Genomic DNA, 24,817 nt, shown 5'->3' on the forward strand with positions numbered 1-24,817 from the left:
TTACAGCTAGACTTAGGTCCAAACAAATGAAAGCTAGAAAGGCGACATCCCACATGTTGAAGTAGCTTTGCTCTTCACCTTGTTAAAGGCCACGCCCATCTCGGGTTCCACCTAGGGCTGCAAAAGGGGACAGTAGTTTTCTGGACATCCCTGTATCCTTCTGCACTACAATTTCTCGCGCTTATGAAAAACGACTGCCTCTGGGATAATACCGATAAAGACATCAAAGTTCTGGACTTGCAATCAATAGTAGTGGTATGACTCTGCGCTCCTCAGAGGCTTTGGGCTCTTTTGGAGTGTTTCACTCCTCAGATCTTGATGATACGATGTATGAGCTTGGACCCTTTTCTCTTCTGAAAAGGACGGCTCTTTAAATGCAGGCGACTTGTTTTGGCTCAATGCAACTTGGTGGGTTACATTCCCGGTGTTGATGGAGAATTCCAGAGGCCTGAAATTGAGCCTCAAATTTCTGTTAATTGACCACGCAACTCCCATTTTGAGTCCTGTCCAAAGGCCTGCTTTTTAACCGTTCTTATCTCGGATCGCGGAGTCAAGGCTCGGACGTTACGCAGCATGAGCACCCATGGGCCACTTCATGCAGAGGATTTTCATATTGAATAACGTCCACGCACCCAACTCCGAGGTAAGACCAGGTAAGACCTCTCCGATGCAAGAAATTTCTGGGTATCTTGAACGTGAAAGAAATCGGGAGGTGATAAAAAGGCCGGTAGATGGATGAAACTAGCCGGAGACGGAATATTTTCTGAGATGAAGAAGTGATCAAGTATAGAGGCTCTCAGGGCAGGGAGTAGGTGTGTGTTGGGACTCCCGGGTCAAAGCCCAGAATGATTGATTCCCAATCATTGGCACACAGGATCTGGGAGAGCTTGGCGGATTCACTCAAGTCAGATGGGATGTTGAAGTCACCACCAATGATGTCTTCCTCCAGGATTCTTCTTTTCTGCAGGGTGTATGTGAGGTCTGAGGAGACAAGGTGATCATGGTGTGCGGTTGGCTGATAGTAGACACCAATGAGGGTAAAGCCCTCCACGGCCTTCTTGGGAATCCATGACATGGGAAGAGGAAGGATTGAAAAGAGGGGTCCAATCCATTGGACTGAGTTTATCAGACAGGTCAGGGCCACTAATGGTGGGGGCCATCACTCACTGGTGTCACAGGTCAAAATTATTGTTTCTCGTTCAATTTCAATTGAATTTTAAAGGAGTGGAAAAGCGCACGTCCACCATTTAGGCTTTCAGCTGACGAAATGAGACGTGTAGATTGATCCCCAAAAAACAAATCGGTTTGTATCAGGATTGAAACTGATTTTGGGAAAGAAAAAGGATGAAGTTTTCATCTTGAGCAAACTAGGAGTCTATCTTCCATCCTGAAACTGGATTCAATCTCAATTTTTTCCGTAGTCTAAATGGCAACAAAAGTGGCAAAAAAAACAGCGAGAAAAGGTTGAGAGACACCATTGGGATCTTTCCAAATTCCAGTCTGTCCACCCTATAGGTCCTAGTCCACCCCAATAACCGTGGTCCACCCACAGATCATAAAAAGTGACGAGATCTCGGATTGGCATTTGGCCCGACCTCAAGCCAGAGAAATATCCACTTGGCGTCAGCAGATCTGATCTAACTCATTTTCTTCGGTAATCGAGACCGGAGGTTTAGTTATTCATGAATGGGAAACTACGTTCATAACTAGATTTCAAAGTACCTACAGAATTTTAATTACACATCAGCAACTCTCTAAGGGATTAATGTTTGCAAGTTCTGAGCACAAAGTTAGATGAATTCAACTGCCAGGTCCATGAGCTGGTCATAATCACACTGTAACTTGCGTTAGGCATAAATCATTTTTTTAATAAATCAAATTCAATCATAGTCAAAGATTTTGTAGTAGTGTCAAAGCGTGGCCAGCTCCAACCTTTGACATATAATTTAAAACAATGTAAATGGTACTGAAGACAAGGTTGCAAAAACTGCACTCCTATTGAGACATTGAAGTAGTAGCTGTCTCATGATGTCAGCACAAATTTTGGGAGGTCACTGACGTACTTTTCGAACCAGAAGAGGTACCAAAAAACAGATGCAAAACTTGCTCTATCATATTATTTAAGTAGCAAAAAATATTACTTTTTTAAAAAGTAGTTGAAAATTGCTCATTTGTTATAGCTATATACATATAGTAGTGGGAATCGAATTGTTTATTTGTTGGTTCGTTTTTTATGGAATTTCTGACCACTACAGGTAATGTGATCCCTAATACTAAGTCAATTGGGTGAATCAAATTTGATTTGAGTTGAATTAAGCAAAACAAGAATCAAATTATAGTTGAATTCAGCAAAAAAATCTCAGAATTGGATTCGCAATACTCTTTGCTTTTGTTTTTGATTTGAATTTGAATAGGACAGAAGAGTTTGGATTCAGAGTCAGTCAGATTGAAAAGCAGTCCTCAGATTCAGATTGCCAAAGTTTGGATGTTAGGTTAGACACAACTTAGTCCACATGAGCTAGTCAAAGTGTCATAATGACCAGTTCATGGACAATGCAATAGAATTCATTGATTTTGTGCCTAGCACTCTCAACCGTTAATTCCTTAAAATGTTGCCCAAGTTGATGTCAAATCCTGCGCTCTGAAAGCCTATTTAGGAACGCAATGTCCCATTCATAAATGACGCAACCTCGGTTCTCGATTACCGAAGAAAATGAGTTAGAGCAGATCTGAACAACAAAAAAAAAACAAGAGTGACTGGCTCATCACTTCTACCGACCTAGAGTTGCGCGGTTCTGACAGAGCGCAGTCAATGACAAGATCACTCAAAATCCGGCCAAGCTGGCCAAAGAAAATGCGTGAGCCACTAGACACCTTGCTGGACACCAATATGAACTTACCAGCCGATGAAGGCAAGCGGTTCATTTTCTTCAAGCTATGCCACGTCTCGACAGGTTTAGACATTCTATGGTCTGTGGTCCATCATCCCTGGTCTGTCCACTGGGAATGTGGAAATTGCCGAAGAAAAGGTGATTTTCCAACGCCAAAATTTTACCTACGTAAAGGGTTTGGAGCTCGGTGTATTATAAAGGAAGTTTTTAAGGACTTCACTAACTTTTTATCTGATGACATTTTGTATGTGATGCCTTTCTGTCACTATTGTTATATTCTATTTCCGGATTAGGGCAGAGCTCGTGGAGACATTTCAAAACATACAGTATTAGGTAACGATCTTGCCTACGCTGACCTGTATCTAATTCTAAGTATTGAAGTCGTTCCCAACAACTTTGGCGGTTCATCCCCGCAATAGATCTTGTAAAAGATCTTGGTACTTTTTTAATCTTATTCCAACCCCCAGCTGGCATTGGTGCCCAAATTGGGAATGCATATTCTAAATGGGGTTGGGCAATTGATTGGTAGGGTTTTCATTGTATATGTATGTATACAAACTAAAGCCTCGTCATGAGAGAACCACACCCTAATCCCGAAGAGGGACCCATTTGTAAATTATGTCCAAGTCATTTTGTAGGTCTGCTTGGTTCCTAGAATTTCTAGCAAACACTGGCTTAACATCATTAGCATGGGAAGATATTGAAGACTGGAGGGAGAATCCATGTAGTAAAGGAATGAACAATACGAACAAGATGAGGCCCAGTAAAGTTCTTTGAGGTACTCCAGACACCACGTGTCTAGTGCTGTCTAAGGAGCCATCAACTCGAACAGCTTGAGTGCCCTTGGTGAGGAAATCCCTGATCCAAGAGCACATATTTCCTCTAATACCTATTTCGTTTGAACAATTTAGTAGTAGAATAAAAACTGATGAAATATGAAAATTACAAAATCTAAATTCCAACAAAAGTATTCAATGCCAATCAGAAGTTTTCTTTTCGAAATAGATGCGCCATGAGTTCAAGTTCCGTTTACTGTTGATTTTGATTTTACATAATATTGGTTAAGATCCGTGATTTATTTGAAGAAACATTTTTGTGTCTTTTGGTGATCACATTTCTCTCTGCACTCTAATTCTCAACCATGTTCAATCATTCCGGGCAGTAACGCCACTTTATCAGGCGTAATGCCAAATAAAACAAAACACAAACCCAGAATATTATTAAAAAGGACAAATCAGCAAGCTGCTATAGCTTCAAGTATTGAATTGGCATGTTAAATACATTGAAACCCAAAGGTCTTGATAATGTAGGCTATGTCGTTTCATTAACTTCTTAAAAAGCAGTAGAAAAGCAAAATTGTGGGAATCATACAAATATCACTACCACGATAAAGGACTTGATGGATCTATAAAATTGTAGCGAAAACACTTCTTTCAAAAAGAACATTGCCAAGGTATTTAGTTCTCATGTAGGGATTGCAATAAGTGAACTTCACTGGCACTTTTTTGCAATTTGCTTGGCCACACTGAGCATGAGATTTATCCTCATAAGAAAAAATGATCCCATCCCCGGATTGAAACCGGTTTAGGGATGGAAATGTGCCGAAGATTCAATCTTGAGGATTGAAGTAGGGCTACTTCCATCCTCAAACCGGACTCAATCCTGGTTTTCCATCCTAATCTAAATGTATCCTAAGTAAAAGACGAGGGGATCCTTTATAACGGGAAAATGTCGTTCTCGGCCCACTGTGCCAAAGTGGCCAGTACTGATGGGACCAATCTGCAGTTTGAATGACAGATTGCTGCAAACAGCAATTTCAGCTCCGCTTGATCAGTTTGCAAACTGTTTGGAGCAGATGTAGCTGATTTCAGGTAAGCCAAATTGGGAAATATTTTTCTTCTTCTTAAAGCATAAGTTCTATGCTTTAAGGCGAACAATATCCCAGTCTCTTCTTCCGACAATTTTTAATGAAGTGCAAGGCAAGTTGGCAATGAAGTTGGAGAAAGTGAATTGGGTCAGCATTACGACACGTCTCTGGACGTCCGTGAATACAGCAAGTTATTTGGCTCTGACCATTCATTTCTGGGATGATGATTCATCAATCCTCCAATCCTTTGTACTGGATTGCTTGAGAATCAAAGGCCGACACACCTCCCTAAGACTTGAGGACGAATTGAGATCCATCTTAATCAAGCATGAAGTCATGTCCAAGGTTAGTAAAGAGTAAGCTCAGGCTCAATAAAATGCATTTATAGTTCAGTTGATCTAGTATCAAGTAATTCATGACAACATCAAACCCTAAATGACTTCAAAGTTGGTTTGACTTAAACCAGCAGTCAACGAAACTAAACCTCTTAACCACATAACATTTTTCTATCAAAAAAGTTGGTTATACTTTTCAATATAACTATCAATTGGTCTCTGAAGATAAAAGAAGCTCATTTTTTGTTTTTTAGATTGTCGTGGGCGTGATCGACAATGGTGCCAATATAGTCAAGGCATTGAGGGACATTGATATCCGCCAGGTACCTTGCTACGCTCACACCTTGAATCTTGTGGCACCAGGGTCGATCAAAGATGCACCTGCCCTCATCAAGGTGAAGGACACCGCTTCCAAAATTGTGGAGCAAACCAAACGGAGTCCCGTGGTCCAGGATAAGTTTGAAGATATACAGCGAAATCGAGGCCACACAAGGATAAAGAAATTGATTCAAGACGTTCCAACAAGGTGGAATTCAACATTTGAGATGATGGAGCGGCTTGTAGAGCTGAGGGGTGCCGTGGCCGAGCTATTGACTGAACTGGGAATGAGCACAAAGGTTGGGGTGGTTGACTCTAACACTTGGCAAGTCCTTGGAGAAGCAGTTGAGGTACTTCAGCCTCTGTTTGAAGGAACCCTGGAACTCTCTGGGGAGAAACTAACCACCGGTTCAAAAGCTATTCCACTTACGACAATGCTCATGTTCCGATATGATCATCTCATTGAGGAATCGGATCCTGGATCAATTAAATGTCAATTAGCTAAAGCCATCCGTGGTAATCCGAAGCGCCGCTTTGGGGCCTTGGAGGATATCACCGAATTAGCAATCGCAACATTGTTAGACCCCCGCTTCAAGGTTAATGGATCCCAAAGCTCTGTCAAGAAGGATGTGGCCGTGGAAAAACTTGAGTTAGTGATCAATATGGAGTTGCAGAAAGTGTAAGATACGCCAATGGAGCCTCGGCAAAGCCCAAAAAAGCGCTTGCGATCTTGCTTGTGGGAATCAATTGACAGTCTCGTGAACCAACAAGATAGGAGTCTCACAGATTCAGCCCAACTAGAACTACAAACATTTTGGAGTCCACCCTGTCAACCCAGATATCACAGAGAATCAATTTCAGCTTACATCATTTCCTTCTTTCGAAGAGCCACTCATGAAATATCATGAAGTAAGCAGAGGCGCTTAAGTACGTCACCAGTTGTAGGTCCTCTGCAATCCCTGTCTTTGAATAGATTGATGTTTGTAAAGTGAACTTTATCAGATTGCCACTTATATCCTTTGTTCAAAGGGGGCGACTCCTGGAGGCTATCCAGCTACAGACCAATTTCGCTCACTTCTAGCGCATGTAAGATCATGGAACGACTATCAAAGCAATGGCTGTCCTATCACCTTCCACACAGTGGGTTACCAGATGACACTCATTACGGCTTTAGCCCTGGCAGATCTCGCAAGACAAATTTGTGAGCACACACTGACTACATAACCTTGAATGAGACTGACTCTGAGCGGACCGGGGTTGGTTATGGAGTGCCACAAGGCAGTGTTCTCGGGGCAATCTTGGTCAATATTTACGTTAGCGACATGGCCTTGCCAAAGCCCGCAACCTCCTGAAATTTGCAGACGATACCAAAATATTTCCGACTATAATGTGCACTGAGGATTTGGAAAAGCTGCAACAAGATTTGAATGCAATCCAGGAATGGGCCATTACCAACAATATGTTAGTCAATCCAAAGAAGTCAAAAGTTGTGCGCTTTGGGCAGTCTTTGACAAATTGCCATTACTCCTTGAATGGTGTGGTCTTAGGGGTGGTGTCCAGTCAACGAGACTTGGGAGTTGTAGTGGACGACAAGCTAAAATTTAGCCAACATTGTGCTAGAGTCGCATCAAAGGGGCAAGGCGTTCTTTGGATGATCAAACGATTCTTTACGTCTCAGGCTCCAAAACTCCTCATAGAGCTGTTCTCCACCTACGTCCGCCCGATTGTGGAATTTGTGTCACGAGTGTGGAGCCAACGACTACAAATGGACATTCAAACCGTCGAAGGAGTTCAACGGTGGTTCACGAAATCTTTGGGGGGTCACGAGGAGTTGAGCTATCAGAGGCATTTGGAGGCCCTTGGCATCGATGAGCTTGTCAAAAGGAGAGCAAAATTCGATTTGGTCCAGCTTTTGTGGGATCTTGCGGGGTGCGGTTTTCCTTTCGGAGTCTGGGGAAACTGACGCCTTTTTGTATTTGGAGAGAGATAAAGGATCTGTGTCTACGCGCGCATGCACAAATCAACTCTTGAGCCGACCGGGATTCAGGCTCATGTGTCGAGAGCGTTTGTGCTTTGTCCTGGTGGTCCCAAATTGGAATGCCCTCCCCATTGACTTCCGTAATTGTGAGTCTTCATCTTTTTATGGGCGCTTTATGGCTCATATTGGACAGTTGATGGGTTACTAAACCCTGAGACGAATTGTTAGCGAGATGGGTGTGGCCCCCTCCATTGTATTCGTTGTTTGACATTTGTACCCATTTTCTCCTTTTCCTCTCAACCTACAGTATACTCTTTTTACAGTTCCACAGCTGCCATGAGTGGTCAAATCAATAGACAATCCAAGCAAAGTAAAGATTTTTTCCGACCGCCCGGTATTTCAAATGACTCAACATACTTATCTGGGCTACTTTGAAACATGTGTTTTTTATTTTACAAAAGTTTTTCCTTTTGTTTCTTTGACAAAGAAAACCATATTTAGCTACCTTGGCATTTGAACAATCACTTAACCAGATATTATAATCTCCGTATTCAGCTAACACTAAAAACAATGATCGGTCAACTACGTATGTAATGAAATGTTCTGTGGTTCGATTTTTATTCACTGCCAAATGACAAGGTTTACTGAACTCAAAATGAAAGTTGGTTCGTCAATTTGGAAATCTCTGGAACGAAGGGCAAATGTATTACGTAAATGTATTCGGTTACCTCAACGGTCCTCCGATAGCTTCAGAGACGTCATGCTTGTGACATCCATGATCTATGATCTACATCAATGGAGTAAATCTTAGGGTAGATATGTTCTCACCAATTTCGATACAGATTTCGGAGTTTTCATGATATCCATTGTTAATTACTGAACAAACTCTCAAGGAACCCACGTTTACTAGATGGATTTCATGCCTGCCATGTATTAAGACCGGCAAACGGTCTAAATAAAAAGAAATGAGATGACACGCAATATGAGAAAGATGCTTCTTGTGGCATGTCATAATCATCAGGGTTCGACAAAATATTTGATCCCTTCAGGCAAAATATTATGTCTTTTTGTCTCAAAAATGGGGCCAAATATAATATTTTTGTCTCCAAAAATTGCAAATATTACATAATATTTGGCAATTGCAAATATCTATATCTCATATTTATTCCTTCTTCGTTCATTGAATGCAGCCATGTGTTGAAAGAAAAGAAAATGTTTTCTGTAAGCTATTCTGTGTCAGAAATTGCCCCTAAACGTCCCTATAGAGGTTAATGCTGCTCTCACTATTTCGATGTCATACAATATCATCAAAAGTGGGAAGTTAACGATTAAGAAAGCTAGTTTTGAAATAACGGATTAACAATCAACCAAGTTCACTTTTTAGCCATTGATGCCCATCACTGGTTCCATGTAACCTTAAACAAACAAGGCTTTTTTCTGAAGTGATCTTCCTTAGAATAAGTCATGAAATCATCTATGTTCTAGTTGGGCACTTGGAATGACACTAGATCTTTAGCTGAACTTTGAATTTACAGCTGGCAATGTTGTTGCAAGCAGAGGATCTAAAATTAGATTTGAATATAAGCATGTAAAGAAAAAATTGTAAAAAATGGAAAAAGAGAGGCAATGTTTATACAAACACGCTCGGTCCCCATAGTGTTGCACTATCAAGACAAAAACGAGGTTCTCTTGCTTAATGAAATGACAGAAACATCCACACTTGGCTTGTGTACTACGTACTTGATTGCCATATTCCAAATCTTCTGTTTCACATTGATTTACAACAATTCCTTGATGTCCTTGGTGCAAATTCCATTTGTCGAAGCTCGGCAGCAGTCTTTTGGTCATGCTTGGTATTAGTGTTGTGGCAATTCGGCAAAGGTCGGACTCATGCGAGTGAAAAATGTTCTGACTTCTGCCGGACTCAAGTCCGCTGATGCTCAAGACATCTTCCATCTAAATTCCCTTAAAAGATTTCAGATACCTCGAAAAAGGCAAAACTATTATAACATTTTCAAACAAAAAAGTAAAAATATTGTAAAGAAATGTACATTTTCTCCACGTATTGTTGCACTTTTGGCGGCTCTTTCTTTTGGATATTGAACTCTAGATCTCTACATCTAATTTAAAAAGCCGGGCATATTTTGTTAATGTGAGAATTTGAGAAATAGATGGGAAAGCATATCAATTGAGAACTATCCTTTTTTTTTAATTTTGCTTCGATATAATTCGAATTTCTGTGCTCCAATAGGGTTGTTATGTCAAAGTTCATGAGCAAGGACAAAGTGAAGTTTATGCTAAAGACATGTCCAGTTTGGACAAGCTATTTTTTGGCCATAATTACCAAGCGAAATGAGAATTTTGACGCTACAACGTATCTGATGAGTGTTTTCTTGGTTGGATTATACCAGGAGTTTTTTCCTTACAGTTAATGGACGAGCTACGACCATCGGGAAATGCTCCTTCATCCTGTATCTACCCTTTTACCTCGTGATTGACCAGTCCAAAGCTTGGATGGAGAGAGCTTTCACACAGATTTCCAAGTGCGATATACAAGGGCAGGTGTGGCCAAAGCATCTGAGGATGGTTTTTGAGGCAACCCAGCCAGAAGTAGCAAGTCATCCAACAACTGGTTCTGGTCAGAACCTCCTCTAAACTACGAACCTTGAGTGCTCAAACTGAGTTTATGTCCAAGCAACTCAAATTTCACAGCATAGTAGAGGTTAGCAAATTTGTTATCACTTCTTATATCACGTGTTATTTTTGGCCCTTCAGCGTTGCAATCACGCAGGCCAAATGAGGATCAAGTACCAGACCAGTTTATCATTGAAAACTATGCATTAATATTTATAGTAAACATGTATTGCCATTTATTCACTCAGCTAGGTTGGTTTTTTACGGCTCTTTGGTAAGACGCAATTACTGTAAAACCTAATACGTTTATTGCGCATTTATGTTCATGTTTAGCTTTAGCAGTTTTATCTCTGATGTTGCATTGTAGTATATTTCGTTCCGAATTGTTATGTGTAAAGTTCGTAGTGCTGTGGTTTAATTTTATTGGTCCTTAAAACTCAGGATCAGACCAGGGTGCTGCTTGAACAAGCTCACCCAGTAGTTGAGAAGTGGACTGATTTGACCAATGTAGAGGTTGAAATAGTATCTCCTCTTGAAAAAGAGCGGGAAAAGGCAGTTGCAGTTGCAGAGAAAACGGTCTGTCCTTTTTATCGGAAGCAGCCTTGTCCTGAAGAAGGAAAAGGCTGTCACTTTGACCACCCCAAAAAGTTCGGCCTTAAGAAGTACAATATGAATAGAGGATGTTCGAAGGTGGATTGTCCTTTTTTCCATCCTTACATGTGCCGTCAGTCTATGAGACTAAAGACTACTGATGGGGATCAAACAAAAAATCACCGGAGGTTGCAACTAGGGCTACCAATTTACATTTTCAATGGCATACGGCATCACTAGCGGAATATCGAAAACCCGTTAGTTAATCACAAAAAGTAACCCTGATTTTTCTTCCATCAAACCAGGGTCACCTTTTTGGTCAAGCCTAATATTCTACGATACGTTAGAAATGGCCCGTGCTTTTATTTTCCTAGCTTTCTGGTGATCCTGATTTTGAAAATTTTTTTGATCCCATCACTACTAAAGACGTGCTTCAACGTACGGTGTACCTCTGTCCACGCAGCAGAGACGCAAAGAAAGCCGAGAAATAGGTTAGCTCCATTCCATAGTTTTAGAGCCGACCCTATTCCTAAACCTAATCCGAAACAGATGTCTGCTCATACTCTTAAAAAGAGCTCTTTCGATTGTTTTAGGCGAGATAAAGGAAAAAATGTTTAATGTTTTTTGGACACCAAAAAGAAATAACGTGGTTTCAGGTTTTCTTCCAGGACAGGGAAAGCCAGAATGGAACGGCTATTTAGGTAATCTTACACACAACCGGTTTTGGAAGAAAAGTAATAAGAATAAAAAGATAACGCACATAACCTTCATCGGGAACGGTGCTTATTTTACCGTTAAAGGCTTCACTGTAGTCGCGCAAATCCGTGTGTATATGTATCTGTGTGTTCTGATATGTAGTAGAATCAAGAACACTTGTAAACGAACATAGCTTGCTTATAAACTGTCCAATTGATTGAAGCGAATATTCAGTCCGTATACGCGAGCCAACCTGCTCACTCACATCCCATCTAAGTCCTCAAGATCTCCCGAGGTCTTTAACCCAACCTTTGAGCATTTCCAGTAAGTTCCTCTTCTATTTGAGTTTTTACTTACAGTAATTCTAATTTTGCCAGAAAAATTGCAGATGTAAGCTCCAATTTAGTTGAACCTAGATTCGCTCTAACTTAGCTGAACCTAGATTCGCTCTCTCTTAACCGCTAGTTTAGGAAAAAATAAGAATAAGCTAAAAAGGGTAAAGATTTAATGATGAGCTAAGGTCTCGTAAAGGTTTATCGAATTTCACACTAATACCAAAAATCGGGTTAGATTGACGATTCAACGAGCAAACTATTTTCATTAGCCCACATTTTTCACACCTCTGGCAATTGAAATCAATATTTTGGTCCATGCCTTTCTTGTCTGCTCGTCATTGTGAGTAAGGAACATTCTCGCCATGATCACATAACAAAACATCATGAACCCCTCGCCTTATCAGACCAAGGTTGGCCATAAGAAGGAGGCACATCTGATTTATCTCTTGCTAAAAGAATTTCAATGGCATTTGTTCTTGGTTTTTCACGGGCTTTTCTAACCGCTACAGGGAATGCAATCCTCAGTACTATTAAAATGATAGGTTATAATTGGTCTATTTGTTGCCTTTCAATTTTTATGCGATATTTGGTCCACCAACGACTTTGAGTTGGCAGACCGAGCTAGTCCTTGAATGTAGGGTTGATCTGGAATGTTATCAAAAATGTTTTTGTCCAAGTCGGACTTGAAAGATGCAACCTAACATATAGGCATACACCTCCATGTGGGAATATGGGATTATCAGGGCGTATCCTAGCACAACGAACTAAGTTGAAACCAACTATGGTTAGTTCTCTATCTAAGACCCCTGGCCGAAGTCAGGTTTCTGTTATATGAATGCAATCTCTTTCTCAACGGCTAGTTCTTCTAAGATCTTAACTTTTGTGCTGTCTTTTTTAGAAATCAGACAATGTAAGTTCAAATATAGCCCCTTTTGACGGACCAAGTTCACAAGATCTTGGACCATCCTCTCCAACCGTAAAAAATCCCTCTTATCAACAAAGCTACGTTCTACTGAAGGCAAGGCATAAGCTAATGGGGATTGCTTTTTTGGGTATATTTGATAAATTATTTTGAGAAAACAAATATCCCCACTCCCACCAAAGTCACGGAAAAAAATTATTTTTGACATATAACTACAACAAAGTACTTTGGCCTATAAAATGACAATAAAGGTAAAGTCAATTGTGAACGTCAAGTACGGAGCGAGAGGCCAGTTATCGAGCAAAATCCAAATCCAAAAATGCAATACATAGACGAATTATAACTTTTCATTTCAATAGTGCTGCGGATTAGATTCCCCGTAGTGGTTAGAAAAGCCCGTGAGAAACCAAATAAAAAAATAAAGATTGAAAAACAAACCCTCGCTGAGAACAGACGCATTGAGTTTGCTCTCGTTCTTATCTCCCAGGAATTTCGAACCAAGGTGTNAGTACATGGTCTTTTTTGTTTTGGGTTTGGGGTGCGAGGGTTGGAGGGGTGAGCCTCGCCCGGCCAGCCAAGCCAGCCATCACATCGTCCACTTCCAAATTCCATAGCACCACTACGCTGCACGAAAAATGGTTTACGTTCTGCACTTCAGAGGGCGCCTTGTGAGTCAGTCTCCGGCAAAGAAAGGGCCGATTGGGCCGATTCCCCTTTATTGAATTATAATGCTTATGTGTTGTTTTTGGCAAATTAAAAAAGAAAAAAAAATCAAAATCTTATATATAGTGAGTGACATGGATCACATAATGTCCGGGAAAGAAATCACTACACCACAACTCCTCCCAATGGTTGTCATGCATGAGGATGATATCTGAATATGGAACTCAGGGAAAGACCTAGAACAGCCTAAAAGTGAGGTAGAGACAGATGCCATCAAATTATTCATCTTTTTGGCAATTACAGAAATACTTGCTTTTTTTGCCTGGGTCTCTTCACCCTGAGTAGTAACTGAGACAATGTACCCAGAGTAATAAAAATTCGTCCAGTAACCTTGATGCTTTAGGGGATTCATTTGCTGGTCCCACTTCAAAAAATTTTGAAATGATTAATTATCTTGATACCTTAGTTCGTTACGTCAAAAAATGTGCAAAATTAGTTTCATGATGTCTTTTTACGCGTCTTTTTGCATTTAATCAAGCCCATACCTATGCGTTAGAGAAATGTTTTCGCTGTGAAAAAGAAGTAACTCGTACTTTTAAAAACAGTTTTTAGTGATTATTTTTTTAGAACTTTTTTTCCAAGCCCTAGATATCACATTCGCCATCATATTCAACAGATCACTTGGAGAAGGTTTCGAACCTTAAGGTTGGAGTGAGATGAATTTGTTTCCCTTAGAGTATTTAACGGTGGTGATTCCTGCCACAGAAAGGATTATTTCATTTTATTAATGCTTGAAATTTATAGACCAAATAAGTGGCAATCTGATAAAGTTCACTTTACATTCCAACTCAAAGATTTTGAAGATGAGACAAGAAGGGCAAAGCCAATTATGAGCTCGCTTCCCTTTTCAAAATGACAAATGGCAACGAGGCCATTGGCCATTGGCCATTGGCATGGAACTTTCCCAGCTCTATGGCATATCTCCTTATATTTCCCCGAACGTAAATAAAAGCCGTTTTAGATCTTGAATAACGAACTGCTCTCTGCTTGACGATTTTCTTTTTTGCGGACTTCCTTACCGCTACCGGGATTGGAATCCCAGCAGTTCAAGACGAGAAGATTATTCATTTTACTTAACTTTTACTTATTTATATTTATTATTTGATCGACCAACGAATTAGTGTTGGCTGATCTGGCTAGCCCTTGAAAAAAAATAAATAAATGAATAAATTTCTCGTCTTGAACTGCTGGGATTCCAATCCCAGCAGCGGTAAGGAAATCCGCAAAAAAACTGTTCTCAGTGAGCTCCAAAACAGGAATGAACTTGCTTTTAAATATCAAATCTTGTTTTGAATAACGCTTTTCAAATTTTGACATGTTTTACATCCCAGTTTCAATTTTGTTTCTCCTTAAGTATGAACTATTGGTAAACCAGCACATTGTGTTTAATTTCTGTTGGGTAAAATTGTCCACCGGATTGAGTTATCCACTTGGTCAAGTGGTCCATTGGGTCGAGTGGTCCACTGGGTCGAGTGGTCCACTGGGTCGACTTGTCCTGTAGGCAGAGTTGTCCTCTGGGTCGAGGTGTCGTGGATCGAGTTGTCGTGGATCGAGTTGTCTGGTGGATCGAGTTGTCGTGGATCAAGCTGTCTTGAAACCATACAATTCTACCCTTAGCAAAAAATTGGGTAAGATGACAAAAACTAAGTTATTTTGTAAGACCTGGACTTCATGAGTCGTGATATCAGATTGAAGCAAGAACGACGAATTACGTAAAGACCTTGGCTCGGGCAATCAGCTCCACACATTTATTAAATCTGGTTGCAATTAAGCCACAACTTTTTTCTCCACAAGATCTATATCATGGCAAGTTTCAGCCCAATTGGGGCTTTAGTTGACGACTAGAGGTCCATTGAAATGTAGCACTGTCTGTGTACTTGAGAGTTATTTGGAGGAAATTTGTCACCACAATTGTTCAAAAGGACAATAGTGGCAACGCAAGTTCGTACCTTGTGACATAGGCTAATGAAAATGTTAGTCATGTCATGTTGTAGGTTCGCCGTGTCCTTACTTTTCTTGAAGCTCCAGAAAACGCAATTTTCAAAATATGTCTGGCAGCCCATGATAACTTTACTAACAAATCGGACCAAAGCTTCTACAGACATCCTAAATGTAATTGCGGCTGAATTGGCTTTTTGTTATGGCTAGTCTTGGTCGAGGTACGTCCATAATTTTCAGTGGTTTGTGCTTGTACCAATTATAAAATCTAAAGAAAAAGATAATTAAATCGTGAAATATTTAGCTTTTTTGCAGTATTGGTGGTTTTCAAGTTGCTATTCCAAATTTCCCCAAAATAGAAGGTTTTGGTTCCAAATCATCATACAATTAGAAGGTTTGATGCCGATGATTTTCACGAATAGACGTCAATTTGCACCTTGGCGTAATTGTCGTCTTTTGATACTTCAGCAGTTGGTAATTGTACTATTTGATCGGGGTTATTCAGCCTTGCCAACATTTCAATACTACTTGTTGCAATCCTGATATTTTTCAAGATATAACCTACTTCATGCTTGGAACAAGGGCTCCCGATTTATCGAAAAAATGAAATCGAAAAAAGCTGGAAAACTGAAATCCAATTTAGGCCTTTCACTGATGATGAAATTGAATAAAAAGTTGCGAGAAAACACGACCTGAGATTACTAAAGTTCGCTATCAACAAGATGTAACATCGATTTTTTTTTCAAACTGCGTTTTTCTGTTTTCCTTAAACTCGTTTTTTCGTAGTGTAAAGATCTCGTGAAGCCGTTATTGTCAAAGGTTTATTGGCATCCCGAATTCTCAAACAATATGTTTCACCACTAACACCAAGGTTTACCAACCCCTATTTAATAAACTAGTTCATTGCCTGCTCTTAGGAATGGTCTTAACTAGAGCTCTAAAAATAGTATATTAAATTTTGCAAAATAGGAGCTAAATAAAGCTAGGAAAATATATTTTTATAAAAAAACTTGCGAAAAAAAGCACTTACAGAATGGAAGGGATTAAGTGTTACAAACGAAAGCATGTATTGCTTGTTTGAAAATTGCTCTAGACACACCAGATTCTGGATTTAGGTTCTTCCAACCGATGAACTCCCTTTCAGTAAAAAAAAGATTAGTCAAATTGGCCACTGTTGGCTAAAAATGTTTACTGAAAACACCCACTTCCAGCCTCACCCCTGGCATGGTCAGTACTGTCCCTTGAAATGACTTGCTAACGTTGGTTTCCGTTCTTCAAAAAGCTGCTTTTCAGCAAGTGTTGTTATGGTTTCAATGTTAAGTTAATGCCGTTGGCGATTGGGGCACTGGCTTTCAAAGCAAACGGTCCAGCCATATAGTTACTGTGGCCAAAGCAAATTCTGTAACACCTTATCAAATCCAACCCGCAGTGCTGTATTTCTAGAGTTTGAGCTATAAGAAGCTAGATTGCCAATTCAAGACATCTTGGCATTAAACAGACTACAACAGGTCCAAAAAGGTAGCTAGTTTGGACATTGCTTTCCCTAACCTGTTCCCTCAATCTGAGCTACCTGAAGAAATAGTTCGCAAGTTACTTGAAGTTAGTAATGCCTATGTGAAGCTTTCAATCAATATTAGGTTCAAGTGTTCTTGGAGAGTAAGCTTCAAGACATCAGAAAAGGAGAGCGAGGCACGGGTAAATACTTGTTCAAGGCGTTTTGCTTGGCCCGTCACTGCAGTTCTAAGCCATGCATCTTTGAGCTTTGTTTGGACTAGAGATGCTTGGGACATCCCTTCCTTAGCAAACATTGGTTTCAATCTAGACTTTTGATTCCATTTTTTATAATTAGCAGATCTGCTAATTATCGCAAGATACCGATGAAATCAAGCCTCTATTTGGGTGTGTGGGGTGGGGTGTGTGTGTGTGTAAAAATGAAACTGTTGGGCAATCATTTTTTGTTGAAGTTGTGCGTGTGCAGGTAATATTAGGTTGGGGTAGACCTGTTCGTATACCAGTTTTGCGAAAGGTGAAAGTGCACGCCTCACTATCTAGTTTTGGTTTCAAGTCCCGAGACCAAACCAAAATGGGTTTCTCTCCAAGATTTAGCTTGTCTTGCATCATCAACTCTCCTTATCAAATGGACGAGGACGTTTAAATTGAAATTTAATTGTTCCAATTCGAGCCGTTGTACTGATTGGGCTTTCCTCAGGGGACACTGACCCTATGTCATTCTCTGCCAAAACGATTTATATAGCAGACATAGTTTTAAAATCAAATCCCAGAGTGAATAAAGATCTTTAATGTGGGGATGGAATGACGCAATTGATTAACACGTCACACCGAGCTTAACAACCTCGGTTCACGGATTCGATCTCAGAGCCCAGGTTTTTAAAACTATTGAGTGAATCTTAGATCAAGAAAAGATCCAACTTAGGTAGTATAGTACGACTTTTCTCGATCTAAGATTCACTCCTTCAGTTTTAAAACTTGGGCTCATGTCTTGCCTAACCAACTCTTGAGAACAAGCGTCCTAAGCTGCAGCATCGAGCCCAATTCTGGAGATCACAAAAAGACACAATAGCAATAGTATAAGAATAATTACGTCACACTGAAGTGCAAACATCTCGCAAAAGACATTACTTTCCGAGAAATCACAAAAACTTAATAATCTTTTTTGCTTGTTTCTTTTGAGACATTTCTTTATGTAAACTTCATGATTGATAATGTCGGTGGTGACGATAGTGGCACTTTTTCTTCTGCCTGAGCAAATACCCTGCCAACGAAAGTTCGATCTTAGTTTGTGCCTGATCTTAATGGAGTGGCCTGCCAAATGGTTACAGTAGGAAATGCTTGTCCAGTGTAGTATGGGAAGTCCCTTTTACCATAGATTTTTCCAAGCAATTCGATAGATTGAAGTGTTTTTGCAAAATTGTTGCATAGTGTCGTGGAACGACTTTTAGTAAAGATGTTTAGTGAATTGTTACGATCTGGTGCCACCTTAAACTTGATCTTTTCCTGCCCCTCTCAACATTTTATTAAGCTCGTTCTATTTATTTTTTTTGGCTACATCGCTGATTCGAATTGAAGGAATTCCCTTAAAGTATTGAAAAATATTCAGGTCACAGTTGCGGTGGTATGGGGCATCACTTCCGCGACATTCTGGACCTTTTTTTCTCTTTCATTGACCTTTAATCTTGTTAAGATCAGCAACGTCAAAAATCGACTTTGAAGGAGTTTCTGCCACTTACTGCCACCATTTTCTGTCTGGAGGTCAAACACGGGATTTATTGATTTCCCTTCCAATTTATATCATCATTGGCAAAAATCCGTTTTGCAGGAATTTTTGCCACTTTCTGCCACCGTTTTGCTACACCTGGTCAAAAAAGGCTTATTCATGATTTCTCATCCCTGCCTCTGATACTATCAATTTTGGAAAATCAAGTTTCAGGCAAGGATTCTGACGCTAATATCTCTCAGGAATTCGTGCAGAAATGAATTTTCGGCGGTCTTCTTCCTAAGCCCACCACTGTCTCGAGTGTGCGCATATTATTTTTTTTGTTGCTTTTTGTGATTGAAATATTTTTGCAACAAAAGTGGCTTTTTTTTGTGGCTACCGGGCTTTTTGTTGTGTCTAGAACAAACATAATGAAACGTTTTGCATGTCTGCTTGTTTATTTGTTTTACATTTATTCTCTTGTTAAGGCATTTACCAGTAGCAGAGTTCGTTTTATAAAAAAATGAGCAACGACGAAATTGATGGTTATGAATGTTTATTCTTGAGGGTTTGAATTGGTTTTAATTGGCTTTCATAGCAGCCACATAGAACGTAATCCTCAATAAATTTAAAATGAAAGCTAATATTTTATCTTTCAACCTATGAATCTTGATATGATATTTAATCTACTGACGAATTGTAGTTGGAAGAACAAGGTGGCCCTTGAAGGCGGTTTTGATCTGGAGCGCCACATAAAAGTTTATCCAAATCTGATTTGAAAGATGCCACGGGATCAACAAGGCCTACGTATTCCCTACGCAAATTAGAGAGGAGCAAATTGTTCTATGAGGGGGCCTGAGAAACAAGAGAAGTGGATTTCATAGTTTTAAGCCTGGATTCTTGAAGGCTTAGAGGGGCTCTTAGAACGCACATTCAGCCTCTACAGTCACTAGAATTGACCCTAAAACCTGGTTTTGGAATAAACCCATAAATGCTCTTGAAAAGGTATAGCATAAAATAACTACCTTTTGTTTTGTAGAATCCCTTTTCCTGCAAGCGGACAATGTATATAAATCATTTATTTTTTTTCACGCCAAGACATCACCGAGAGTCACAATAAGGATTTATTATTATTATTATTATTGTTTTTATTATTAGCATTCGATAATACGAGATTGTTTCTCATTAGATCGGTACTTGGAATAAATTTTATATAAACTGCAACAATCTTGCCCTGATTGCGTGGCAGTTCTGACAAGCCAAGAGGCAGAACCAATCCTGCCCAAAGTTGTGTTACAGCAAATGGAGTCGGTTGTGGTTGAATTGTTTGACTTAATGGCACGTCATACTTGGTCATGGTTGATCGCTACTTGGGCAACGCTTTCACGGGGTGCTTGTTCTCAACCTCCACGGCGGCAGTGTGGCGGTCCTATTGGACTGGTTCCACCAGTACGGACTGCCCACCAAAGTAAAATCGGATAACTGTTCTCCATTATTTGGCCCCTTTGCAGCCCTCTGTCGGGCCCATTGAATCGCCCATGAAAGACATTCTTGTCCATGTTAAACCGGGTCGCGATGTAGTCCTTATTTGACACGCGCCCTCCTCGGTTTGAGAAGCTCATTCGATTACTAGGTGTTACCTCTAGATGTATTCAACTTTCTTCACCATGCGAAATGGAGGCTTGGTGGGGCTCGTCGTTTATTTCGTGCTACCAGCTCTATTTGGATGTTTGTGGAAAGAAGCTGAATCGGTGCATTCCCCAATTCATCAGCAAATTTGGAAGACCCAGAGGCCCATGTTGCTGAAGAACTTGAGAGCTATGCTAAAAAAGACGAAACTTTCAGACAAGCCACAACAAAATGAACTGATTCTGGTAGGTCGGTCGGTCTAGTTGGTCACTATTGATATTGATCCTCCCAACAATCGCCAAAATTCTCGCTTTCACATAAGGAATATGGTTCCTTAGAACGGAAGAAAGCAAAGGGAGCCATAGGCAAATGATTTGTTTGCAGAAAATGTCTGTTCTTCCTATATACGCAGTGGTAGCTTATGAGGAGGAATGAGGCATCAAAAAACTTATTCAAAGAAAACAATAGCAGGGATAATGATCCAAAATATAGTGTACAAGGTTTTTTCCAATGTCAAACCATCACCGGTCAAGAAAGAACGAGTTTCTCTCAATCATAACCAATCCCTCGTTGCAATGTCTTTAGGGGTTATTTTTGAGATTGTGAAAGTGTGAAACACATTTAAGAGCCCAGTTTTTTGAACCAAGGAACGGGTCTTAGATCGACAAAAGGTACAACTTTTGTAGTTTAATAGGACTTTTTCTCGATCCAAGACTTACTCTTTCGGTTTCATTTTTTTTTGGTTAGGGGTGTTAGGGTCGGAGGGTGCACCTCGCCCAGCCAGCGAAGCCAGCCTTCACATCATCCATGTCCAAATTCCGATAGGCAATGTCAAGTCTGGTATTAGTTTTGGTTCTCAGTCTGTGGGAGTAGCTAGCGTCTAAAAGTTTCCTTGAGAAAGGTCGGGGAGGAGATTCGAATCAGGGGCCTCTCTCATAATAGGAAACTGCGCTAACCACAACACCACGTCTCCTCCCTCAGGTTTCAGCAAAATGGAAGTCTGATAGCTTTTGGTGCCAGTTTAGTTGAATCAATGGCAAGGAAATGTAGATTTGCATCCTAAAGTTGAGCTGCTCACACTCTTGTGAATAAAGTACTTTTGGCAACGAAACACATGGCTCCGTTTCGCCACGCCCATGTCATTGACTTTTCGGACGTTGAGTTTTTCTAAATTTTGCCCTCTCGTCGGCTTTTATCTCGGCAATGTTTATTCACCTCAAAACCTTTCTCTCTTGTATGGTTCATTTGTTGACTAATATAGCATTGCTAAAACACTCGATCCTTAAATTTGCTCTGGATAAGAGCATTATGTATTACAAGACGGGTAGTTTGGGGCAAAACGTTTTTTTGCGTAAATAGAGAGAACAAGATTTGGCTCACATTCGCAAATCGTTTCAAAATTCGACCTTTCCGTTACATTTTACTGTCAATAATTACCCCAGAAATTTCATAGATTCTTCGTTGCGCCCTGTCCCGATCTGCTAAATTTAATTGGCAATGTGCCCTCGATCAAAATCAAGATTTACGCCTCTTCTAAAAGTGTTCAGGGACATCATCATATTGAACTTGTTTTGAGTTCATTTCAGTTTACTTCATTTAAACCACTCTGCCAACTTCCCAAACTAATTACCACACTACCTTTTCATTTTTTCAAGTTCGCTACGAAATGTCAAAGTGTTTTTCTGTCCGTACGTATTGGGGTTTTAGGTAAAGTGATCTCCAAGAGTTGGTTGGCCTCACTCTTTTTCTTGCGGATCCCAACCGTTCAGGCCTCTCCCAATACGAGAGTTGTCTCATGCCTTCTATGTTCCTGGTAAAACATCTTTGGACCTGCTCGACCTTTTACAAACCTGCTGAACTAATTGGGACACAAATGGGCGAGGCATATTCAAGATGCGGCTGAACAATCGGCTTGCACAGAGTTAGCACCGTGTTACTATCTCTGGACTTAAACGTGCGATATATCCAACCACATGTTTGAAAAGCTTTACCAACTTTCAACTGGATATGCTCATTGAACTTTCCATTATTTTGGAGGACTACACCTAGATCTTTCATAGATGAGACCTGCTCAATGTCCTTACCTTCATCATCTAACAATGGAGTGTCTGATGGCGTCGACCCAAAGGTCATTGAGCGGAATTTTATTCCATTCAGTGCCATGTTACTCGCAGCAACCCAAGAGTAGATTTGGTCTAGGACCTCTAACCGACAACGGGAGTTCTGACCATTCCTACCAACTACCAATTTTGTATCATCAGCATAAGAATAGATCATGAAAAGGAGAGGACCCAAAATGGAGCCCTGAGGGACACCCGAATTGACATCATGTATGTCACTAAGGGATCCGTCAACCTTAACTAATTGTTTCCTACCACAAATAGTTAATGTCACCGTAATCTTTAATTTCTGCAAGCAAGATTTCTTGGTCCAAAGTGTCAAATCCTATCTTCAGACTAATGAAGTTATAACAGTGGTAGAAATATCTGGTTAGGGGTTTACTCAAATGGCAAGAGCTCTAAATATGTTTCTTTGTCAAGCAAATAAAAGGAACAACTTTTGCTTTGTAAAATGGACGAACTTGTAATTGAAAAAGGCTCAGTTGTGTTTATCAAGTCAAGTCACTTAAAGCACATTAAACTGTTAAAACAATTTCAGAACGAACTTAAATCGATGATCGCGATTTTGATTGCTAATAGACCTCAAATCCATCGATCACCTCGCCAATTTTGTGAATGCCCAGCTGGATATCCTGGCCCTACTGGGTATCCTGGTCGAGGTGGTTTACTTGGGGTTATGGGCCAGCCTGGGTCTAATGGGCCAACAGGCCTCACCGGATTACCTGGACCTCCAGGAATTCCGGGTAATTCAGGTCAACCTGGACGTAACGGAATACCAGGCACCCCCGGGACAGTTGGTCCGCCAGGCATTGCTGGACCAAACGGAACACCAGGCGCTCATGGGTCCCTTGGAGTAGGGGGGGCTAGAGGGCCTCCGGGAGCAAGCGGAAGTTTTGGTGGCATTGGTTCAACTGGACAACCAGGAATGCCGGGTTTGATGGGAGCCATTGGAGCCGATGGCCAAAACGGGGCTCCTGGAGCGCCAGGGCCAACAGGAATAATTGGCATCAACGGAGCGTTTGGCATACCTGGAAGACCAGGCAACTTTGGCTTTTCTGGTAAGGACGGGGAAGCAGGCGTCCCTGGCGCGGCTGGTACTCCAGGCCCATCAGGCGTTAACGGATCGCCAGGCTTACCTGGATCCCCTGGGTTAGTGGGCAGACCAGGAACCAATGGAAAACATGGACAAAATGGCTCCAATGGAAAAGATGGACCCATTGGAGGGTCTGGCTCACGCGGAGATCCTGGCCAACATGGCCCTACAGGATCAAGTGGACGTGATGGTATCAATGGAGCTAATGGTGTTAGGGGCAGTGATGGACTTCCTGGAGTTGATGGGGCATCTGGATCAACTGGCATGCCTGGTTTAAATGGATTACCTGGGGCAATTGGATCAAGTGGGTTGCCCGGGTTCCCTGGTCGTCAAGGCGTTTCCGGACCAAATGGACTAAACGGACAAGATGGTGAGTTTTGGGAAAAGATTTTAGTTGAGATTTGTAATGAAGCAAAAAGTGTTACCTTTTGCTTCCTTGGCTTGCAATTGACAAAATACATTGGGCAAAGTCGAGATGCATTCTAACATGTCAACTTGCAACTAAGGTGTTTGACGCGCCTTTTAAAATCGTGATTAAAAAAGCAACAACCTTAAAATTATGCTTAACATTTAATTTACATCCCATCAAAACCAATAATTTGTTTTCCATGGAATCCCATTGCAATTTGAATAACTCGTATTATTAGGTCCTAGAGGATTGCCTGGAATGCCTAGACAACAGGGTTCTAGTGGGAGCATTGGAATGTCAGGACCTATTGGCCTCACAGGGAACCCTGGATCCGATGGGGGTAGTGGCTCATTTGGTATGCCTGGGATACCGGGTGTTCCTGCATCTAGATCACCTACTTCTGAAGGCTCGATTATTACAGGAAATTGTAATGGACAGAACAATTGTAACACTCAGGCTGCCGAACCAATTGATTGTGATGGCAAGTTTACTTTTCCTTATTCATTTTAATAAAAAAGTTTCAACCATTTGCAAACTAGATGAATAACTCGTTATTAAATTTTAGGCCCAGATGTCACTGCCTTTGACAACACAAAAACTGAAACAGATAGAAGCACTCTGTATTTATCTGATGGAGAAGTCCCCTTTGTTGAAGCCAAAGCTCTTTGTGATGGCGCTGGCCAAGGGTTTTTCCTGGCTACGTTGACCAATCAAGAAGAAACTGATAATGTTTTCGCTGTCACAGGAGGTATTAATCATGGGGAGTATAGACTTTGAGTTTGGAATGTAAAGCGTTACCTTTTTATTCTAGATATGGAGGTTTGGATTGGTCTCAGAGCCGAAGCTGACGTTTCGTGTCAAAACTCTGCTTGTGATGGCCAAGTCATGTGGGAAGGCAACAAGGGCTCTTATATGCATGACGACTTTGGGTTTGAGATTTCTTTTGACGATGTAGGCTCGACTTGTATGCGAGTAGTGCTGCAAGTGGACACAGTCAATCTGAATGACAGACCTTGTGATAATTCCCGGAAATTTTTGTGCCAAAAAGATAAACCTAGTGCCTGCCCTCTTTAATTGGATGAATTGTTCCCAAATAGGGAATTGCACAAAGAAAACAACGTAGT

General features: G+C 40.7%; 2 protein-coding genes across 2 annotated transcripts; both read left to right on the forward strand.

Annotated features, from left to right (window-relative positions):
- Positions 1-4,808: 4,808 nt before the first annotated feature.
- LOC131891323 (zinc finger BED domain-containing protein 4-like) lies at positions 4,809-6,094 on the forward strand. The gene is made up of 2 exons (XM_059240850.1): positions 4,809-5,103; positions 5,348-6,094. The coding sequence occupies exons 1-2, from the start codon at positions 4,882-4,884 to the stop codon at positions 6,092-6,094; spliced, it is 969 nt and encodes a 322-aa protein (XP_059096833.1). The 5' UTR covers positions 4,809-4,881.
- A 16,699-nt stretch (positions 6,095-22,793) lies between these two features.
- On the forward strand, positions 22,794-24,767 carry LOC131891324 (collagen alpha-2(VIII) chain-like). The gene is made up of 3 exons (XM_059240851.1): positions 22,794-23,654; positions 24,259-24,441; positions 24,505-24,767. Exons 1-3 carry the CDS (start codon positions 22,868-22,870, stop codon positions 24,765-24,767), a joined length of 1,233 nt encoding a protein of 410 aa, XP_059096834.1. The 5' UTR covers positions 22,794-22,867.
- Positions 24,768-24,817: the final 50 nt, after the last annotated feature.

Source organism: Tigriopus californicus, chromosome 12, assembly GCF_007210705.1.
Source record: "Tigriopus californicus strain San Diego chromosome 12, Tcal_SD_v2.1, whole genome shotgun sequence".
NCBI classification, from domain to species: domain Eukaryota; kingdom Metazoa; phylum Arthropoda; class Copepoda; order Harpacticoida; family Harpacticidae; genus Tigriopus; species Tigriopus californicus.

Bases quoted from the DNA above. Each gene is read 5' to 3' on its own strand.
- LOC131891323 (XM_059240850.1), top strand. From the start codon at position 4,882: ATGAAGTTGGAGAAAGTGAATTGGGTCAGCATTACGACACGTCTCTGG. The intron at 5,104-5,347 runs GTTAGTAAAGAG...TTTGTTTTTTAG, and splicing joins AGCATGAAGTCATGTCCAAG to ATTGTCGTGGGCGTGATCGA.
- LOC131891324 (XM_059240851.1), top strand. From the start codon at position 22,868: ATGGGCCAGCCTGGGTCTAATGGGCCAACAGGCCTCACCGGATTACCT. The intron at 23,655-24,258 runs GTGAGTTTTGGG...ATTAAATTTTAG, and splicing joins TGGACTAAACGGACAAGATG to GCCCAGATGTCACTGCCTTT. The intron at 24,442-24,504 runs GTATTAATCATG...TTTTTATTCTAG, and splicing joins TGTTTTCGCTGTCACAGGAG to ATATGGAGGTTTGGATTGGT.